Here is a 22,252-nt window from a genome sequence, read left to right as displayed (position 1 = left end):
TCAGGGTTGGCAGCAGAAGTCACTGTAGAAACTAATCCCTAAAGTTCTGCAGGCTAGAAGTGATGTGATCTAAGTTCATAAATGGACAGTTTCTGTATAAAATAGAAACATTGTGGGGGTTTTTCCTCACTGTCCTTGCCAACATTCCTGTCTTGTTGCCTTGCCCGCGGTAGGGAAAGAGGCACAGTCAGACTGTGGCTGGTCCGACACGAGTGAGAGCGGGTTAGAGGGTACAAAGGGGGAGTGAGGAGGGTTTTGCTGAAGACAGACACTTTGACAAAGCAAATCGGCACCTGTCCCAAAGGGCAGTTTGGCCCCTGGTATGTTATATTGAATGTTGGGGATTCCTGTTGGGTCAGGTACCAGGCATCTGGAGGCTTCTCCTTTTAAGGAGGCCCATCCATACACCCTCCCTCAAGAGGGGCTGTGACTTAGAAGCTGCAGTGACTCTGGGCTTTTATAACATGCAGTCTACCAGCTTTCTGGCATTTGGAGATGTGTGTCGGTCTCAGCATTGCAATTTAATTATCTTGGATATATCTATGCCCCTTGTGCCTGAGTTATGTAGCTTGTGCACAGCATCATGCTGGTGATGGTGGTAGAGTACAGCAGCCTGTCCCTGGGAGCTCTGGGTAGATGCATGCATAAGACTGCACAAAGCACAGCAGGTTTATTTAGCCTGTGCACAGAATTAGCCGGGTCTGCACAGGAGAAGTGGGTTTGGGTCCTCCCGGCCCTACCCTTTTGGAGAGGCTAGTTCTGCTGCTGTTGATGTTCGTATCCTATAAGCTGTCCAACTTCACAGCGACTGAGGGCCACAGGCCCCACAGGCTACTTGGCTCCTCTCTCCCCCACCCACTGTACTGCTTGTGTGGGCTGGCACCCCCACCCCCTTTTTTCTGAGCTTTCCCCTCTGATCAGTGGATGCATTCCCTTCCCAAAGGCATGGTTCACTGTTGCCCCTCAGTGTGAGTACTGTGCTAGTGTAAAGTATCTACAGATTAACTGTGACTCCAGCATTACACACCTTCTCCCCTCCATAAAAGATTATCCAAGGAGCAGGGTAACAGGGGGTTGGGACGCTACTTTTTTCAGACACTTTATATGGTCTACATTGACCTCCATTTAAAATGGTAGTGTAAAAATGGTGATGCAGCTGTGATGGTCCAGAGATTGTGAGAAACAAGGATTTCTTAGGGTGATATCTTTTATCGGACCAGCTGTATAGTTGGGATATACATTTAGACAAGCTTTCAAATGCAAGACACTCTTCAACAGACCTGAAGATATCACTCTGAAAAACCTTTCTCCTCCATTAAGATGGAAGTGACCCTGGCGTAGTTAGCCTAGAAGGAAGCCTTAGCCTCTCTGAAGCCCTATGTCTAGAAACATTTGAAATGAACAGTGGGATTTATGGGAGTCCTCTGCCCTAGGTGAATTTCATCCTTTAAGTACATTTTCTGCTGCTGAAAACTGAGACATCTATTTGAAAGACTCAGTTATCAATAACAGTAAAAGCAATATAAGTGCAATGCACATATAAATCACAACAGAAAACACCCCTCTAAAATAAGCTGTTGATACAGAGCTCTTAAGAAAACACTCACAAGGAAAGCATGAGGTGCCCAAAACTCACCTTCCATCCTTTCTCAGTTCCTGTGAATTATGTTCCTTCTCCTTTTATTCTTCAGGGCCAGGCAATCCACATTAGTAATACAGATCTGATCTGTTTGTAGTTCCTACCTGAAGGTCACAAGAGATGGAAGTGATGCTTGGTAGTCGTTTTTGATACTTATATACGTATAATGAATTAACCAGTTCCCATAATAAATGACTGTCCAAAGCCAATTTTCCAGCTCATCATGGGTGTAACTGTGGGAAGACATGCTCAGCTTGTTTACTTGGAGGAAATACATTCTTGGGAATGCCCATGGCAAACAGGACTTCCTACAAGGATTCCTAACTATGTCATAACTCACCTTTAAGGATGAGGAAATAGGGAGTCGGGGGAGCCTGAACCATATGGAGGTATGGGGCACTTACCGCTTTCGTAACTTCCTCTTGGTCCAGAGTCATTCCTGCTTTAGTTTAGCAGCTCTGTTTGCAATCCCCTCCCCCCCTTCCTACCCCAGGCCTTTTTCAATCGCACGCTGAATTTTCACACAGGGTAAGTTTCAAAATGCTTTCTGTCCTGTTCCTGCAATCACTTCTTACTAAAGAATTAAGGAAAAAGATTTCTGGTATTGAGTTTCATAACGTAAAAACTAGGAAGAAACCGATCTCCAATTCCATTCATTATTTGTTCTAAGGGGTAGTTTTGTGACCAGAACAGAGGCTCTGGAAAGAGACTCTGGCAGTTTTCAGTAATCTGCCTATTCCAGTATCTTCCCACTGGAAGCCGCTAGCTGCACCCTTCAGAAGAGGCGTGCCACCCTGATGATGCAGGGCAGTACTCGGAGAATGCGGGTCCCATTGGAGTGAAGGAGACAACAGGAGATATCTAAAGTTGTGAGGTGGGTTTGGGGTTTAACATACCAAGGGAGGGAGGGGTTGTTTTTGTTTTCTGGTTAGTTCACCAGTTGTTTAACCATTTGAGCAATAAAAATAATTCCTGGCAGCTGCTGTTTGAGACTCCGTTTCATGCTCCAGAAGAGCCCCCTGCTTGTGCAGCATTCATTGTAGCCTGGCGTGGTCCTCAGGAAGAGGAACATAGAGCATATTCCAGTCTGGCAGCATGGGATCTGTTGTGCCCTTCTGCATTTCCCTACAGTCGGCTGTCAAGTTCTTCCCCAGTGAGGGAGGGGGCAGGCCCTTCGTTCTCAGAACTCCCTTTCCCTTCAGCTCTCGATTGCTACACACACAGTTCATTGAGGGCATATTTTTCCTACCTTTGATTCATCTTTCTCGATATCCACAAAGCCACAAACTCCAGAGTTACCTGAACCCCATGCCCAGACCTAATGACAAATGGCATTGGCCAGTTCTTACCTTCCGCCGCTCACTATGCAGAGATTGCTTCAGGCATTGCAAATGACTCGTTCTGGAACATTACTCTTAATTCTCTCTCATTTGCTATTCACATGATTCACACAGTTTTTCTGCCTCAGTTGCAGTCGCCCCATTGACTGTTGCAGGACATCCAGTCACCAAAAAACTTTCAAAGAAAAATGGCCCCGTTCAGAGGCAGCCAGCCTGCACGTCCATCACTCGCCGTTCTGAAGCGGCAGTAGTCTCTGCAATCCCTCTGGAACTGTGCTGTTTGCCTATCTGCAGAACTCATTAAGTTGTAGGCGGTTTCCCTACCCACTCCTTGTCCAGGTAGATTCAGGATGTTTTGTTCCCATACTCTTCTAGCTCTGGGGCCCTGAAGCTGCTGTCCAATGTACCTTTTTCCTTCTGTAATCCAAAGACTTCCACCACATTTGCTGTAGATACCCCTCCTCCCCCCACCATTCATCTCTCGTCTGTGTAAATGTTATCACTCTCTAATGATCTTTCTGAATGAGAATAAGATGTTAATGTAAAGCACTAGATTGCCATTGGTTCCTGCTTGGCTATTCCTATAGTCTTTGCTTCTTTGTATGAGGCAAGCGTTTTTTGGGGTGATATCTTTTATTGGACCAACTGCATGGCTGGAATGAAGTTATAACATCACTCAAACACCAGCTGTGTATACATGGCTAGGCAAGTCACCACCTGCTTGTTTACAATTTTCTGTTTCACAACTCCGTGTTACTGCCTCCTGTGTCTCGTAAGTGTGTCAGATAAACTGAGTCAGGCAACATCTCTTCCTTTTGCCATCTCCTTCCTGCATGTTAAACCCCCTGCTAGTCCTGGCTCCTGGAAGTTGATCATACTGCTACTAAAGAGATGTATCTGGAGTGGAGACAAACAAATCAGGAGAGTCTCTTCTGTATAACAAGAGTTCAAACTCTCCTCTACAAATAACCACATCCTTCTGTGCCCCCCCCACCCCCTTTTTAAAGTTGTTCTTGTTACTGAGCATATCTCCTAGTACTGTCTGCATCATCCCCCACCTTTCCAGTTTCCTTCCTGGCACCTAATCTATCTAGGGATTTGTATTGCCATCATTGCTGTGGCATCTTTGGGCAATAGTAAGATTAAGCGCATTTGTTCTGTACTTTTGTCATTTATTCCTATGTAAATTGCACTGGGAATTTCCTGGGACATGTTCCGCAAGCTGCATGCTGCACTTAGGTATTCAGGCTCAAAATATCCTGGGCCAGGCTCTTCATTATGTACTGAACAGCCAGGAACATTTGGCTGATCATTTTTCTCAAGGACAGAAAATATATGATGTGTGATGCCTTTGTTAATATCTTGCACTGCTATATAATGTTCTCAAATCATTTTACAGCCCTCATGTAATTAGTGTTCATGATACCCTAAGGAGGTAGAGAAGTATTACTGGTATGTAATATATACAGAACAAAGAAATAGGGACACACATTGTGCCAAGGGCGTGCGTGGACTCTGTAGCGGAGCTAGGAATGAAGCCAAGGCCTTTTGCCTTCCAGTCCTGTGCTTTTTAATGAAGACTATAATTCCTTTTGTGCTTGTTGCTTGGGAGGCATTATACTGTTTGAAACATTGGTCTCTGTATTAATGCTCCTCCTCCATAACTATTCTATATGCAAATTGGACACGTGTCCTCTCCAGTGGTGTCCCTCTGTTCCATTTGGCTTGCTTTCGATGCCACTCCAGACCCCCTTGATTTAATTTACTCTTCAGGTGTCTGCACCCTTGTCCTCATAAACGTATCCACATTGGACCTCGTGTTTGTAGCCTGCTAGGTTCCACTCAGAAAAGGAAGATAATGCAGCTTCCACAATGAATGATGCTGAATCCACGTGACCTTTCAGTGCCCTAATTGTAGTGTTTTTAATTAAACACATCATTTACTAGAAGTGTGCAGCATCCACCTTTTCTGCTCCCAGGACTCCTGATTGCAGCTCATAGAAAACACGGTCCTCCCAGTTGTGCTCGTGCAACTTAATTGGCTTCAGTGGAGAGTCTCTTGGCTTTTCTCAGTGTAGGAGAAGAGTCTGGCTCAAAACCTTCATGTCTCCCTCAGATCCTGACGTTCTGATTGCCAGTGGGTCTCTGACTGCTGTTCGCCCAGTAGATATAAATGTTTCCAAAGAAGGAAAGAGCCCTGCTCTCACACACTCAAGGAGTCATCTCATAGGTCATTTGCGCACCGCTTAGAGTCTGCAGCTGTTCCTGGAACACGGCTTTTCCCTTCTGTTTCCATGCAAACTAGCACGTTAGCTAAGAGTTAAAGTCATTAAAAGCTTGCATAAAGGACATCTACCATTACACATGCTATTTAGCAACAAACATGAAAGACATGTATGTCAACTGCTAAAATCAATTATGCTATTTCACCCCAAGCTTAACACGCCCTTTATTAAAACACACCCTGTATTGGAATTTTTATTGTACACAACAACTGAACAGCATTAAAGCTACGTTATGACCTTCTCTCCTGAACTTCTTTCATGCCTAGCACTGACATATGATTCCCAATAGGGGACTGAAATGTCTCTATTATGTCTCAGGGCTCTGTGCTGAGCTTAGAGCTGATGAGTATCTGTATCCTTCCCTGTCATTACAGTGGCAGGGCATTGGTAATATCCTTGATTTAGGGGCTTCAGAACCCTTTTCCCCAAATTCTCCAAGTAGTTGTAGAGGAAGGTGAGAGAGAGGAGGGGAAGAGAAGCACATTTGTTCCTCCCTTCTCCCGTTGGAGGCAGGAGCAACTGCATCATGAGGAGATGCCTCTGCTAAGCAGCAGATGTCTGCAGGTGAAAGTCTTTGACCACTTAGCCCATTGTGCCACCTTCTTCTCCTCTCCAGCTAGTCTTCCAGTCTGCAAATTGTCCCAGAAGTCTCAGCTGCACAAGCTTTGCCATCTTCTCATCACTTAGGACCAGATTCCAGTCGCTCTCAAAGGCGTCTATGTGGGATTTGGGTGGAATTAGACTCCTAAATCACAAAAACTACTCCAGCTCAACCCTCTTCCAGGGGCCGCAAACTGCCTAGATGACAATATTTTGGCCTGGAATGTTCTCTAGGAGCATGGACCTGGACTTCTGAGCGTGGCCAGAAGTAATGGGCCAAAGCACCCCAGGGGAAAACCAGGAGCAAGGGGCGTAAACTCCAAAAGAAGGTTTCAGACTGGCTATAAGGAAAATCTTTTTCACCATTTGTGTGATCAGACTCTGGAATCGGCTCCCAGCAGGGGTGGTGCAGGCACCAACCCTGGAGATCTTCAGCAGGAGACTGGACCTGCACCTTGCTGGTTGTTTGACTCCCACAGTCTTTCCTGCCCGGAGCAGGGGGCTAGACCCGATGATCTCACGAGGTCCCTTCCAGCCCTAAACTTCTGTGAATCTGTAAGTCAGTTTGAGCAGCTTGGTGCTCGGCTGCTGCCTGAATTCTGCCACAAACTGGCTGAGAGCAGGGAGGTTCCCAGAGTCCACCTGTGTGCCTGGCGCCCGGAGCACTGAGTTTAGCACAAAATGGATGGCCCTGGCCACTCTCAAATGTGCCTGGCAGGGGTAGTGCTGCTGATGCCCACCTTGTGCATGGTAGTGCAAAAGTGCTGGGACACTTGCTGAGGAAGTGGGGAAGGACAATTTGAGACCCTCCTCCATCTGAGAGGGTCCAGATCCACATCTCTGGCTTTGCTCTGCCCCACGCTCTAGAAGAGGCTGGATGGGGCAAGAACTGTTGTGCGTCCCCCCTCCCCTCAAACCTTCTTTAAAGAAGCTTTTCCAGTATTTGAAAATGCTGCCATGTCCCTGCTGATCTCCTTTCATTCAAATTTATCAGGACCAGCTCTCTTCACCTTTCCTTGTACAGCTTGCCTTCCAAACCCCTGATCTTTCTTGTTGTCTTTGGAACGGAACCTCTCCAAATTCTCCGCACGCGTCCTTCTTAAAATGTGGAGCTCATAACTGCACCTGAGTCTCTGGTTGGGGTCTAACCCAAACCCAGTACAGCGGTACTATTGTACCCTGTGTTTTACACCTAATAATCCTGTTGATGTATCCCCACTGCATTTGCTTTTCTAATGACTATCTTATTGCTGACTCAATAGGTAGGAAGAGGCTGCTGTTGCCAGTGTTGGCTGATTTTTGTCAGGCAAGGAGCACTGTACACTGGTTAAGTTATAAATCTGAATATTGGAGTTCATCAGCCACCCATCTTAAATTAAAATCAGCTCAGTCAGTATTAATTTGCCCAGATGTGATATTGAGCAGGCAGCAGCTTTTTGTTACTTGGGAAGCATTTATAGTATGTTTGAATGATTGGAAATATTTGTTAAAGTTGTGGATGCACCTTAACAGTGGATTCCTAAGGATGTTCACCCAGCAATGGCACTGCATATATGACACAGATGTGGTTGCCAAAAGCTTTGGCAACTGATAAGATACCAGAAATGGACCTAGCTTGGATGTTCACCCAGAGAGTGTTATGAGAGATGAGCATGAGACTGATTTTGGGGGTTTAGTCTGCAAGGTAGCTGCCATGTTGGGCTTTTTGTGATGGTGACTCTCCTTGCGTTTCAGTAATATCCTGCACTCCTGTGCATGGTTGTTGGCATCTAGTGACCAAAGCAGGGATGGGAGTGTGACATGAAGTTGGGCGCAGGGTTGGCGATTGTTCAGGGAAAGGAAGGTGAGTGGAGGTTCCCAGTGGATATTAGCACAGATGTATAATTGCTGGAAATGAATTTGGGGACTGGCGTGTAGAGAGAGGAAGGAGCTGCATGACAGAGGGAGGGGAGTTTCTGGGAAGGGCCCTTTTAGACCACATTTGAGAACTGGAATAGTTACCTCAGCTTCCCCCTACCAGTTCCGTGTGATTTGGGCCACTAGATCTGTGATCTGTGCAGCTGCTGATCATCTGGTCTATCCCCAGCCACTCGGGTTGCAGACTTTCCCGCTGGCTACCATGAGGCGAGTGCGCCACATGCATGAAGATTATGCTGGCACTCCAGCATGGCCACTCTAACCCCAATGCCCACGCAGGGCATAAGGCATCTGGAGGGCCTTGCCCTGGTCACCTGTGGAGGGGGTGACTTTCAACCCGCTCCCGCCCACCATTACTTCACATCCTCCCAGCTGCTTGCACTGTCAAAGCAACAGAAATCTGAGGTGGTTGTTATAAGAGCAAAGTAGGCAGGGTGAGTAAGTCTGTGGCAATATGTGCATAAGGGGCCAGTCACACTGGTCACTGCACCTGGGGTGCCGGGAAATGGTGTGTGAAGGAAAAAAACAGACACAAGAAAACCAAATGCTTAAACAGGAGAGAAGAGCAGATAGTGTATTTAAAACATGAAAAGTCACAACAATAGATGAAGAATCTACTTAATTGCCCTTCATTGCACATGTAAATGTATAATTAAGAAACCAGGTAACTCCTGTTTGCAGAGTACGGAATTTGTTTCTAGGCTAGGAACAGACATCACATTTGTCTCTTAAATAAGTTATGGCTGTGTTTGTCCCAGAACAGAAATGTTCCACGATTGGTGTGTATGCACACCACCCTTTTAATCCGGATTAGTGACCAACTAAACACGCAGCTGCATTTCTGTCACGTATTCAATTATGGGATGCTGAGATAACCGTTCAGATGTATTTTGCAATGTCCTGGGATAAATTGTTAGTACTTCTTATCCCAAGAACCTTTTTCAGAATTTATCCCAGGATAATGGACACGGATGTCTGAAAGATGGTACTAAAATAGTTTATCCCGAGATAAATGTGATGTCTGTCGCAGCCTAGTGGAAATAGGTTGATGTAATTGTTCACAGCAAGCATGAGCTTTTTTGCACTTTTCTTCAGGTTTACACAGAAACAAGCTGACGGTCACTCCCCATCTTACAATCACTTAGCCACATTTATGGTCTCGAAGGCTTTGATGTCTGAAAATTTGTCACAGGAGAAATTAATGAGCAGCTGCTTAGTTCCACCCTTGGTGGGGATGATTTCAAACTGCACCGCAGATCTCTCATTGGGCTTCAGCGACGGCACACTTAAAAACAGGAACCAAAGGAGAGAAATCAGTTGAGGTCATCCTCGTGCTTTACTTTTGAGTTTCCCCAACAGCTGCCCCCAAACTCCAGTGTTTCATTCAGTTCTGTGGAGGACTTCTGAGGGCCCCAATGAATTTAGATGTCCGGCTCTGACTAGGGTGTTGGGCACCTAACTCCCTTTGGCTCGTGTGGCAATCCCCGTGATAGCTACCCCTAGCAGCAGTGATGCGGAGGGATCTAGCTAAACAGTCTGAGAGAGACCTGAGTTTCATTTGGAATTAGGGGTGTAAAGGTGCATGTATTAGTGACACAAGATAAATAACCAGAGCCCCTGAGAATTGGTAATAATCAGCTGCCTTAAAATAGAATAATTTGGGGGGAATAAGAGAGTTCAAATATTTGAATGCTAGGAAACGATAATGGATGTTTCAAGTGTTTTAAACCACAAAGCTTTGAAAATCCTGGAAATTCATATTTTTGGTTCTCCAAGAGCCTTGCTATATTACATACCTCTGATTTCCCTGAGGGTAGAGTTATGCGAGATGCACTGAACGTGGCTTTTATGTTTTCTGAGGAGGGGGTGCAAGTATGTGATGCACCGTTCTGAGACATCCGAAGTCACGTGCTAACATTTAGTTGCATGTGGGTGTTAAACTAACATAGGTGCACCAACCTTAGAAATTTTAGAAGGCCTTTACATTTGCCAAGTGGAACATTGAGCGTAGCTTTGTCCATGTATTTAAGTACAGACCTGTCTATACTTAAATTTACCCATTTGTGTTCGTAAAAACAGCATCCCCCGACCACAGTGATCCAAATGAAAAAGAGGAGCAATCTGTAGCAGCTATTCTCTCCCAGCTTGTTGCCTCTCTCATTCACCATCTTAGTAACAGCTGCATTGTGTCCCCTGCTGAAGAGGGATGCAGCTCCTTTACTGTGTTTCTGTCTCCCCTTAGCGGGACGTTACTTAAATTTGAAATGCAGAGTGGAAGAATCAGTGTGCTTGTTACTTCTGTTTGGGGAAATGGCTATCCCCGTGGTTTTTAAAAAGGTGTTTTATCCCAGTGTTCACCACTTTCTTCCTTTCCGAACCTGTTTCGGTGGAGTTCAAAGTAATTCCATCTCTAAAATGGCATTCACTTGCAATTAAAAGCTAATACTGAGACTTTTAAAAAAAGTTTTAGTAGCTCCAACTTTGGTTAAGAGAAAGAAAATGGGGCCTGCTATTTAAAAATCCATCTTCTTTTTGTATCAGCAGTTTTTCATATGCAGGTCACTCCTGGTGGAATTTTGTGCCTGTGATAGTTATGCAAAGGCTATTTGAGGGTGTATTTTCAGGAGGCTGGCCGCCTGAATTTGTGCCTAAGCAATATAAGCTTCTTTTTGCTCACATAGTGGAAATCAAGGTATCAAGTGGAAATGTACCACACCTCTACTTGCCTCGGAGCTGGATGCCGGTTACAAGGGCCTTTGGATGTGCGTCTGCAGTCCATTTTATAACGGCAGAAAAAGCCCAGGTTTCAGGTGTAGCTATTTGGGACAGAGACTGCCACTTACTCTGAACAATGGGGACCAATCTCCTGAGAATTTAGGTCCTGTGGACACATTCGTCCCTGGTGATGAGGAGCAGTCCCACTGCATTTACCTCACCATGGTTGTTTAGATTTCTGCCTGATATGTAGGTGCTATTAATTAATTTGGCAAATAAATTGCAGCAAATTATGCCTACAATTATTTGCTCCTACAAATTTCAGAGCCAAAACGGCGGTCTGATGAGGTTTCAATCAAATCACTTCCTTGATGTCTAAAGCCTCCCTTCCAGAGACAGACCTTCCTGTTGACTCCAGGAGGGACGTGCTTTGGGGAGGCGCGAGCCTGAGTCCTGTTGTGCGCATCTTTAGTATCAGCAAGAAGCTGCTGCTTGTACTTACTTTATCTTGAGGCTTCCTTTCAGCAGATCATTGCCTTCTGCCCGCAGCATGCAGTCTTTCACCTCCTCGTTAATGGGATTGGTAAACATCACTTCCACATCCACAGCCTCATTCACCTTCGCCTCCCCCAGCACCTGTGCAGAGCAAGCATCCGCAGGGTCAGGTTCTGAAGTCTTCCCCCTTTCCAGGCACTTCCTAAACTGATCTCTTCAGCTTTCACACTATGCCCGGGGTGAGCGGGGCATCTGAACTTGCATGTAAAAACCTTCCCCCTCCCCCAGCACTGAAGTGGATCACTGAAGAGTCTTTGCAGGGCAGCACTGAAGTCATCTCTCTCTCTAGGCTGCAAGGGAGCTGGTCCTTACCTTCATGTCAATGGGAGGATTAGTCACGGTGAGCTCTCTTTGTACCAGTACTTCAGTCCCGCTTTGTACCTGGCATAAGGCTGTGATTTGAATCATGTTGTCTGTAGTTAAGCGCTGCTGATACTCAGCATAGGTTATCTTAATGGGAAGCTGTTTCTCTGAAAGGAGAAAACATTAAAAGGAGAGATGGGATTCACTTGTAAAAGCCTCACGAACGTCAGCCGACTAACGTGGGTATTTTTCTGTTGCCTTGTGCCTGCCCTCTCTTGCTGCCCTGCTTCCTGCAGAGTGCCTTTCTGCTGGGGCAGGGCTTGGTCTCTTCCCCTCGCCACCCTCTGTTGTGTTACCTGCCCTCTCTCCTGTTCGTAGCTGCCTCTGGAAAGGAGGCAGGTAGCCTGGTGCTTGCTATTTCCTCAGTGACTACCTGTTAGTTGTTACGGAAGAGCCCTGACTGTAAAATCACGGGCACGGAAGAGCCCTGTTATAAAGTCAAAGGATGAGGAGGCAAAGACCTCAAGGGTCAGCTAGTTCAGCCTCTGCAAAGGTGTGCTGTTTATAAGCCATTTCAGCTAAATGCCTGTCCAGCTTCTCTGCAAATAGCTCCAGTGAAGGAGGTTCCACAGCTTCCCTAGGGAGCTGCTTGCTCTGTCCTGCTGCTCTTACAGCTCAGCAGTCCTGTCCAGTCTGAATTCCTTATGATGCACATTGCCACACCTCCAGGCAGCTTTGCATTTTCTAAATTTCCCCTCCCTCCATTCTTTAGCAAAAAACTATTTTTACAGAATCTTCCTTCCTTACTTATAACCGAAATGTTCATATTGTTCTTGTTGCAGCTATGGTTGAACTAGGGCATTTCAGCTATTTTGTTCCTCAGTAACCAAGTTCAATTCCAATGAGCGCATGGATCAGATTTCTTTCTTCTATGCTGCTACTGCTTCCCATGATAGCAGTGGATCTGTAAAAGCCCCAGCACCTCTTTGGCTGGCAATATGAAGCTTTCTTTTTTGCTTGCTTTACCTTAAGCTGGTTTCCACTTATTCTGCATAAACTTGTTCCCCTACCACATTCTTCTCATTTCTGATACAGATCTTCCATGTCTGTGTTGTACTCAAGTAAGTCAAATTGAGAGATGTTTAGTTTTTTTTGTTTCTGGTTTTCAGGAAAAAAAATGAACCTACTTTGTGTCTTAGGAACCCCTGTCTTCCTCTCACACTCTAGTTTAAGATCCTGTCCCATTTCACATTTGCTAGTAGTTTTTTATTTTTTTAATTGCTCCAGATCTGTCACCTTGAAAACTAATTTCCTTTTAAATTTGTTGTAAAAGTTGGAATACTCATTTATACAAGAAGTACCTTCATTGGCAGCAAGAGTGACTGACAGGGTATCCTTCCAGATTTCACGAATTGGCTTTCTAGTGTACACGATGGCCCACGCTGTTATATTTGCCTTTACGTTCCTAGCAACGGAGGTCAAGTTGCTGAGAATCAAAATTAGGTTGACATCTTTGCCAACCTCTAAGGGGCTGTCAACCTTGAACTTTCCTGAGATATCGGGCTTCGGTATGATTTCCAGCAGTCTCGCTGATGTGCCCCTCAACTCAGCATCCGGAACCATCTTTTCATGAGCCTTCTTAAATATTTCCCTTTCTTTCTGGGAGCCTGTTAAAGAGTGAACCATGAAAATAAAAATCAGCAATTGAAAAGCATCTCCATTCAACTAACAACCCGAGGCTTCACCAGCAGAGTTATAGAGTGCCTGCATCTATGCCGCCAGTGGGAACAGAGCCACTGTTTGCAGCCACTTTTAACATATTGGGTGGACAACAGAAATGAATTCTTCTTAGAGCTGCTGCCCCTAAACACTCTGCAAAGTCCACAGTTTCTCAGCCTTTCCTCTTTCACTTCTCAACATTGGAGGCTGGTCAACGTAAATTCTAACAGGCTAAATTTTATTTTGTAACACACAGGAAGCCGTTCAGCTGAGGGTCAGTTGCTCAGGCTCTACATTAACACAAGAGCGTGAATTATCTTCCTTTTCACCCTCTGGACATATGGTTTTCGGCTGCAGGTTTTGCGTGCACTGTTGTTTGCATTTGTAAATCCAGTTGCCGTCGTTCACGTTCTGTATTTTGCCGATCTGGAAGTGTGAACCTACAGATTGGTTTCCCTTCTTGTGTAACTAACTGTCGCATATTCTTGGGTTTCAAAATGATGCCTTGTATCTGATAATGGGACTACAGAGTGATTGTAAAACATCTTGAGCAGTGGCTATTAACATGCACAGGCTGAGACGATGCATGTTTTAAACAACGTAATTAGGACCCCCGTTACCTGGGTGGGTAACCATATTACCTTGTGCCAGGGTAACATACCATGAATTGTATGTCAGAATAGTTTATCTTCTCTCTTCCCCCTTTTCTTAGGATTGCAGAAATTATATGTATAAAGTCTGCCCAGGCAGTTTATAGTACTTGTAAAGTGACCCTCCACAGACTCTTACTGAAATGGTTCTGCCAGTTTTTGAATGTTCCCCGCAAGAAACAAGATTTTTCTTTACCTTCTTCGTATTTATAGTTGTTGGTGACATCTACACGGGCATAACTGCCCACTGCCTTGGTGCTGATAAACCGGCCAATGGACTTGGTGTCTGTGTGGAGTGGTTTTTTTTTCCCAGTTCTGGAATCGTAAGACCAGGCAATGCGGTCGGCATTCACCTCTGCGAATATGAAAGGCGCTTCGTACCTCAGATCCACATCTCCCTCCTTGATGGCGGTGACTGAGGCAGGGCCACACTGATATATCCCTGGAGCACCGAGGAAAAACAGTTAGAACCGTTTGGACTAAGCGCCCAGTATGCGATAGGCAAGATACGTTAGCTGCGACCCGTCGAGGACAGTCCTGCCGTCCCAGGACAGTTCCTCTTCTATACAGCCCCGGGGCCAATCTAATCGGCAGCACGTCCTTTGTATTCATTTTGATAAAATGACAGTTCATTTTACGAGGCCCTTGATTTTTTGATACCTGCAGGTTTCTGTGTGGGAAACATCAGACTTGCTGGGGGAATATGTTGTGGAAGTCCTTTTTTGTTTTTTGGCACCAGGAGTAACCTGAGGCTTTACAAATTGGGCAGAGGATACAGCTTCTCTTGCCCTTGCACAGAAAGGCTGTGTTTGGCATGGCTGAATTTCTTGTTCCCCTCCCCTGCCAGCCCCAAATCTGACTAGCTGCCCTCTCTTCAGTCATTTCCTAGGGTTGAAATTCCTCTACCTTCACTCGTTTCCTGGGGGGTTGCATCCAAGACTTGCCATCCACCATAGGAGGAGCCTAAGTCACTGCGGGTGAACCAGCCTTCATTCCAAACGTGGAAATTCCTATAGAGGAGAATAAAGAGGGTGAACAGCAAGCATGTGCCAGGTGTGCAGAAGTTTGGGATGATCGCTAACTCTGTTGACTCGTACACTTCTGCGGGCCCAGGTCTTATCCCTAGTGTGGGATATTGGAGGCTTTATGTAACCTTTGTGGCTTTCTGATCCAGAGGCCAGCCAGGGGCATTTTGGGCCAGGGCACAACATAAGTCGGGCAGAAGCTGGGTGGATCTGAACCAGGTCAGAGGTGCGTAAGCTTTTTAAAATGTCTGATGAAGTAAGGTGCCTTCTGCCTGACTTTGGCTTAACATGGCTGACTACTTGTCTCATGACAGAAAACAGCCTCAGAGCTACTCTAAGTTATGCCCAGCTGCTTACAGCGCCACGTTGATGTGACAAAGATTGATGGAGTATAGCGGTGCTCTTGCCGTGTCTGTTTGCCAAGGTGAGACTCAGCGCTAGATGTCATCAACAATTATAACTAGGAGGAAGGTAAAGAACATCTTCTGTTTCTGGTTGGTAAGCTGCTGGGCTGACCAAGCTTCCTAGCTATGTTTGCTGCTGACAATCTTACCCCAAAATTGCACCTGCATTTTTGCACTTTCCGTTTTGTTATGGCCATAATTCTGTGTACTTTTACCACTAATGATCTTTCTGCGGGGGCAAAGATGGGTGCCATCCCTGCTGAAAGTCTATGCCTTAGCATGAAACAAATCAAATCTCACTGTGTAATATTCCCAAGGAGATTCCCCAGGTTTTCCACGAGCTCTGGTCCTGTACCTGTAGCATCTTTCTGGTCTGGTCACTGTCATAATCCACTGTTAGAACTGACTCTAAGTGCTAAATCAGGTATATGTAAATGGGGTGGTGTTTAGTTCCCAGTCAGCGAAAATTGTTCTGCTCATTGGAGAAAGACAATAAATTGGAAAATGGTGCAATTGTAGCTGGTCCTTTCTGTCATTTTAATAGCTTGTTGTTCGTTAATGGTCTCCATATTGCTTGTGTGCAACGTTAACTGTAAATTAACACAGTATTTACCACTGGAATCTGCACTCTTTTGTTGAAGTTTGTATCTATCTGTAGGCCACATAATGCCCTTGTTATGTGTTTGCAAGTCTGATTGATGTCAGTGTTTCATATTGGTGATACTTACCAGACACTGTCTATTCCTCTCTTCAGAGGATTTCCAGCAGAGTCATAATATTCATCCACAGTCAGGTTTTCATCTGCATCGTGGGCAGAGTCGAAGTTTGAAATTGCACGAGAGGGGATTCCCAGACACCTGAGCACTAAAGAAACCCCATAATTAATTAATTACAAACAGTATTTGAGAGAGAGAGTTTTTAGACAGCTGTTTTCAGCTAGTTGTTCTGGATAGTTATCTTGGCCATGCCAATCTACCAGTTTCTTTTAATCACTCTTGGGTAGGTGTTTAGCATTTTCCTTAATGGACCTGTGCAATCAGTATCTCTGTGTTAAATTAAACATACCTGTGGCCAACACTGCTGCAAACACCCAGCACTGTCCAAATTTAACAGGTTTATAACCAGACTCCTTCCAATTCAGCAGGATCGCAACACTTCCGCTCCAACTGTTTGGGCTTTTTCCACCAGAATAATCTCCGCTCCAGTTTCCCATCAGCACCCCATTATCATCAAGGCTGTTGACCTGGGAAAATTCACATTTAATTAATGCATAAAAGAGATCAAGAGTTTACAACAGATGGCAAAGGAAGGCAGAGGACAACTGCCTCGAGTAACATTTCGGTGAACCAACACTGCTGCCTCGCACAGTTGACCTGCCAGGAAGTAGACAGTTTATTTTATTTTCAGGGAAGAGGGCACCTCCTCAAGTAGCTTCTTTCAGTCCCTTGGCACCTCTTGCTTGAAACAGCAGTAGCACTGGGCAAGGAAGTCCAAGCACCTGTAGGGAGGGAAATGTCTTTCCAGGAGGGAACACAGCTCTTATAACTGAAGGTCTGAGCGGTGGCATTTGCAATCTCCATAACAATGCCTGGAGTTTTAAAAATGTGCTGTAAAGGCCTACAAAAAGAGCAGTGTATTTTAGCTAGAGGTTGTTCTTTTTTCACTGAAACTACTAGAAAGAAATTCTTTGCGGATGCAAAACCTAGTATATTCCTGTCTCTGGCCTGGATTGCATCCTTCCTGTGCTGGGATTCCTCTGTTTTAAGTAGATTTAGTACTAGTGAAAGGAGTGGCAGTGCTGAAGTATGAATTGCTCTAGGACAGAAGCGGTGCAGCTGGAGAGCGCAAGCATCACAGGGAGGATTAAGGTGGGGGCACAGAGTAGGGCACCAAAATTGTCACTCCTTGTGCTACTGGTTTAACATTTAGATTTCACAGCAGTAGTTGCCTCAAAGACCAGTGACCCAACAAGGCTGGGAAGCCCAGGACAGGACAGTGGCTCGCTGAGCATTTCTCTGGCTCATTGCTGTGGTTTCCGAGTCCCTCTCTCAGCAGGTTTTCCCCACAAGAAAATATCTGCATCCTCATCTAAAAAAACCCCCAAAACTTGTTTCTGCAGGAACTGTTAGTGGTTTGGACAGTTGCAACATTTCCAGTGCTGAAAGAATTAACCTATTTCTTACCATGGCAGTGAGAACGCGCCCCACATACTTGGGATCGTTCCTGCGAGAGACATCTGTAGCCGCGTCCCTGCGGTATTCCAGGCTTCGGTCCAATATGGAGAGGCAGATATCCAGAATGTCTTTCTGAAACTATGGTTAAAAATACCTCAGTATACAAGCAATGCAAGTGGTTCTTCCACGTCAGTGTTCAGGGTGCAAGTGTTCTACATCAGCATTTGAAAAGAAGGGTTCTAGCTCAGTGAACAGTTACGGGCTTGAGGCAGGGCTTATTGGGTGAAAATCTGGGGCCTGTGTCTTGCAGAGGCACAGTTTAGATATCACTGTAAGGAAGTGGAATTGGGGTCAGGGCAGTGGGGCCCTCTTCTCCCAGCTGGAGGTCGGTCTTGATAACTGGTCGCTTCTCTTCCTCCATAATGTGGGGCAGGACACAAGGCCTGATACCTGCTCCTCAAATGCATCAGCAGAGCTGCAGAGGAGCATGCCTTTCAGCTGCCAGTGTCTCAAAGACACCCTTAGAGGCTGCAGCACATTATGGGCTGCCAGAAGGATGAACGGGAAAGAGCGGGCAAGCACCGATCCAGCTTGTGAGGAGACATGGGGCTAGAGCACCAGCATTCCCACGCCACGTGTACCTGGCCATAGTTCCATCCGAAACTGTAAATAGAGGATGCACTGCCCACAAAGAGGACCCCAAACTCTTCCAGCACGTATTCGTTGCGCTCAGCGGCATCGGGCATGAACACCTCATCCTCTGAAAATCCAAATCGCAGGTGCTGTAAAACCCCTGGGATGGAGCCATGGTGCCCACCCTGCCCCAAGCTGTAAGAGCTGCTGTGAACACCCACCCGTGTCTGTTCCCATTATTTCAGGAGTGGGTGGGGGAGCAGGAGGCATACACATGGCCTGGTCTGTTCTGCAGGGAGTAGGCTTCAGCCCAAATTGCATTTGCTTTTTTGGTGGCTTTATCACATTGCTGGCTCATGGGGAGTCTGCGATCCAGATCCTCCTTAGTAGTGCTACCTTGCCTATGATCCATTCTGTATTTGTGCAATAGGCTGTTCTTCCTTAGGTGTAGCACCTTCTGTTTGTCTTTGAGCTTTGTTCTGTTGCTTATTGCCCATTCTCCAATTTGTCAATGAATTCTGCTCCTGTTCTCCCAAGTGTCTGCAAGCCCTCCCAGTTCTGTTATGTGCACACTTGCTCAGGAAACTCTCTATTCCTGCATCCAAATCATTAATGACAATGTTTAACACCCCTGGGCCCAAAACAGACCCATGTGGAAAGAGACCTTCTGCCATTCTGGCATTGATACATACATAGTTCAGTTGTTGTAGGAAAAAGGTCTCACGTGGGCAGCTGTGTGAGGTAATAAATAGGTAAATAAGCTATTTCAAGGACAGCCTGAATTGTTTGTACCTTTAGACCAAGGGTTGAAGAGCAGAACAAACGTGCCAATATTCAGAGTGGAGGAGCGGCCACCTAAGGAAACCTTCACACTCAGCCTGTAACGCCCGATGGGAGCAGTAACAGGACTGGAAATACTGATGCTCGCAGAACCAGAACCGGTGGACTGCAGGACTGCGCTCCAGGTGTCCTTGCTTGCTGTTTTAGAGATGTCAAATTCAGCCTGTGTCTTAGCTTGCGATGAAGGTCTCGGCCCTTTCAAAGAGGACAAAGAACAGGGGATTTATCCTGAGCTCTCAAGTCAGCCTGCAGCGTCCACTAGACGAAGCAGAGATAATGGCTGGGAGGCAAGGAGTAGGCAGCGTAACCTGGGCCAAAGAAGGGGCGGGCATTGGGCAGAGAGAGGGGACATTGCCAAGGCGTGAGGGCGTGAAGGAGCACTCCCTCTCGGGGGTGACGGAGATTGCGACATTACCTGTTCTTGCAATGAAGGTTAACCCCTGGCCAGTCTTCCATTCTCCGCTGAAGGTCAGGACGATAGTGAAGGCTTGTCCTCGTCTCGCAACCAGTTCTTTGCCAGGATACTTGTCAGTGTGGTGAGCACTCCCATTTTCATTACGCTGCCAGTTGATCTCTCTGAGCGTCAGCGCTGTGAAAAAGAGGAGAGAGCTGAGGACAAAGCTGTGGCCTTCAGGGTGCAATGGAGTCTCCCCACACAGAGGAAAGACTCTCAGGCCTCTTATCTGGGGCAAGGTGTTGTTTCTGCACAGGAGCTGTGAGAGGAAATTTGCTGGGGGTGGTTCTCTCTGTTCGGTCGCTGTCACACACGAGCCGGATGTTCGTTCTGTGAGCAGTTTATGCTGCTTTGGGTGGGGTCTCACAAAATGAAGTCCACGGTATCTAGTGAAAACTAAACAGCAGGAGTGTTGGGAGCTGGGCTAGTGGGAACTTGGACGAGAGTCCAAGAGGAAAAAGAAAATGCTGGTGTTGACATTTGCAAGTATGTGAAGGAAGAACCCAGCAGAATCTACCCGGCTGCTGCTTTTGGTCAAAATATAACCCGCACGGTTACACTGTGGGGCTCCCAGAGCAAGAGATATACAAGGGGACACTCAGGAGAATCCTCTGGGTCTCTGAGCAGCAAGAAGAGGGCTCAAGAAAAACCTATCGTATTGAACCATGAAATGTTCCCATGAGATGGCTGGTCTCTCTCCTTCCCTGGAGTGACCAAACGCTGCCTTCACAGAGCAACATCTGCCCAGAGCGTGTGGAGGTGCTGGCCTCAGCTTTAGGATTCTTGGTGGATGGGGGTGGGGTGGGCTGCAAGCACATCGTTACAGGTAGGAAACAGTTTGCTGTGGTGAGGAGTAAGTCTTGGCTGTGGCAAGGCAAAAGGGAGTGTTTTGAGGTATTTTCCAAGAAATGGAAATTCTGCCATTCCTCTCCCTAAAAGAAAAAGTTTTGGCGGGTCTGGGAAATTGGAAATGTAGTAAAAAAGCTGTGCCGAGGAACAAACTGTACACATCTGGCCTGAGACTCTGAAAACCATCTTATCTTAGGAGAGTCATGCTGTGGGCACTGAGGAAGGGCCAGCTTACTGGATGTATTTAGGCCTTAGAAGTAGAAGTGACAGTGCAAATTGCCAGAGGGTTTTCAAGACCGTCTAAGCACCTGTCTGTAACTTTAGCCAAATATTTTGGCCCTGACTGTTGAGACATCCCAGTGGTATGTTATGGTAAAAGGAATGAAAAGAATAGAAGATTTACCTGCTAGAAAACTGGGATGGTGGCTACTGAGATTTGTGCAGCTCTGTGCAACATTTTCAGTGTGCATCTTTGCATATACCTGATCAATTTGCAGAAGCCCATAAACTGCATTTTAACTTCCTGCATCCTCCTTGCCCTGCCTGTAGGTTGTAGCTTTGTTGACCTTTCCCTTGGCACCGCACCAAGCTGGATGTGTACACGTCCATGGGGCCTGATGGGATGTGCCCAAGGGAGTTGGCGGATGTGATTGCAGGGCCATTGGTCATCACCTTTGAAAACTCGTGGCAATCAGGAGAGGTCCCAGATGAGTGGAAAAGGGCAAACATAGTGCCCATATTTAAGAAAGGAAAAAAGGAGGATCCAGGGAACTATGGACCAGTTGGCCTCACCTCAATCCCGGGAAAAATCACAGAGCAGATCCTCAAGGAATCTGTTTCTAAGCACTTGGAAGAGAAGAAGGTGATTAGGAACAGTCAGCATGGATTCACCAGGGGCAAGTCATGCTGGGCTAACCTGATGCCTTCTGTGACGAGGTGACAGGATCTGTGGATGCGGGGAGACCGGTGGATGGGGTGTACCTTGATTTTTAGCAAGGCTTCTGCTACGGTCTCCCACAACATTCTCGCAAGCAAGCTAAGGAAGTGCGGGCTGAATGAATGGACTGTAAGGTGGATAGAAAACTGACCAGAGCATTGGGTTTAGAGAGTAGTAATCAATGGCTCAATGGCTAGTTGGCAGCCGGTATCAAGCGCAGTGCCCCAGGGGTAGGTCTCGAGGCCAGTTTTTGTTCCGTGTCTTCGTCAACGACCTGGATGATGGCACAGAGCGCACCCTCACCAAGTCTCCAGATGACACCAAGCTGGGGGAAGTAATAGGCTGGAGGCGAGGGCAAGGATTCAGAGCGACCTAGACAAATTGGAGGATTGGGCCAAAAGAAATCTCCTGAGGTTCAACAAGGGCAAGTGCAAAGTCACGCATCGAGGACAGAACAGTCCCACGCACCGGGACAGGCTGGGGCTGGCTGGCTGAGCAGCAGCTCTGCAGAAAAGGGCCTGGGAGTGACAGTGGGCAATAAACTGAACAGGAGCCAGCAGTGTGCCCTTGTTGCCAAGAAGGCTGATGGCATCCTGGGCTGCATTGGAGGAGCGCTGCCAGCAGATTGAGGGCAGCGATTCTTCCCCTCTATTCAGCACGGGGGAGGCCGCATGTGGAGTCCGGTGTCCAGCTGTGGGCCCCCCACTACAGAAAGGATGCGGACAAACGGGAGAGAATCCAGCAGAGGATGACAAAAATGGTGAGGGGGCTGGGGGACATGGCTTCTGAGCAAAGACAGGGGGAACTGGGCTGATTTAGTCTGGAGAAGAGAAGACTGAGAGGAGACTTAATAGCAGTCTTCATCTACTTGAAGGGGGGTTCAAAAGAGGATGGAGGTAGGCCGTTCTCAGTGTGGGCACTGGACACAAAACAAGGAGCAACGGGCTCAAGTTGCAGCAAGGGAACTTTAGGTTAGATTACAAAACAATCTTCTCCCTAGGAGGGTAGTAAAACACTGGAGCAGGTTATTCAGAGAGGTGGTGGAAGCTCCATCCTTGGCAGGGTTTCAAAACCTGGCTAGACAAAGCCTTGGCTGGGATGATGTAGTTGGGGCTGGTCCTGCTTTGAGCAGGGGTTGGACTTGATGACCTCCCTGAGGTTCCTCCCAACCCTAACTTTCTGTGATTCTATGCACTGCCCTCGGCCTGTGCAG

The 22,252-nt window shown here is 46.6% G+C and overlaps 2 protein-coding genes across 4 annotated transcripts in view; both read right to left on the bottom strand.

Moving 5' to 3' along the window:
* LOC109292462 (protein-glutamine gamma-glutamyltransferase E-like) overlaps positions 1–3,218 on the bottom strand; it is an 18,935-nt gene extending 15,717 nt beyond the window's left edge. The window contains exons 1-2 of one of the 2 annotated variants that reach the window (XM_019509902.1): positions 2,989–3,218; positions 1,637–1,743 (exon numbers count right to left, since the gene is read on the bottom strand). In XM_019509902.1, the coding sequence (XP_019365447.1) occupies positions 1,637–1,643 (7 nt within the window). In that variant the 5' untranslated portion in view covers positions 1,644–1,743; positions 2,989–3,218. Of the gene's footprint in view, positions 1–1,636; positions 1,831–2,988 lie in introns of those variants that run through there. The other variant, XM_019509901.1, reaches the window with a different exon arrangement.
* Positions 3,219–8,334: 5,116 nt separating this feature from the next.
* Positions 8,335–22,252, bottom strand: part of LOC109292460 (protein-glutamine gamma-glutamyltransferase E-like) — a 24,584-nt gene continuing 10,666 nt past the window's right edge. For both annotated transcript variants that reach the window (XM_019509900.1, XM_019509899.1), the window contains exons 2-13: positions 19,215–19,388; positions 18,752–18,994; positions 17,968–18,086; positions 17,336–17,464; positions 16,218–16,395; positions 15,881–16,016; positions 14,630–14,733; positions 13,920–14,165; positions 12,716–13,021; positions 11,364–11,521; positions 10,999–11,132; positions 8,335–9,066 (exon numbers count right to left, since the gene is read on the bottom strand). In XM_019509900.1, the coding sequence (XP_019365445.1) occupies positions 8,919–9,066; positions 10,999–11,132; positions 11,364–11,521; positions 12,716–13,021; positions 13,920–14,165; positions 14,630–14,733; positions 15,881–16,016; positions 16,218–16,395; positions 17,336–17,464; positions 17,968–18,086; positions 18,752–18,994; positions 19,215–19,388 (2,075 nt within the window). In that variant the 3' untranslated portion in view covers positions 8,335–8,918. The remainder of the gene's footprint in view (positions 9,067–10,998; positions 11,133–11,363; positions 11,522–12,715; positions 13,022–13,919; positions 14,166–14,629; positions 14,734–15,880; positions 16,017–16,217; positions 16,396–17,335; positions 17,465–17,967; positions 18,087–18,751; positions 18,995–19,214; positions 19,389–22,252) is intronic.

This window comes from Gavialis gangeticus, unplaced genomic scaffold (genome assembly GCF_001723915.1).
Source record: "Gavialis gangeticus isolate Ggan-Ray unplaced genomic scaffold, GavGan_comp1, whole genome shotgun sequence".
NCBI lineage: Eukaryota > Metazoa > Chordata > Crocodylia > Gavialidae > Gavialis > Gavialis gangeticus.
The sequence above is the reverse complement of the archived record's forward strand: the minus strand, read 5'-3'. Positions and strand labels throughout refer to the sequence as shown.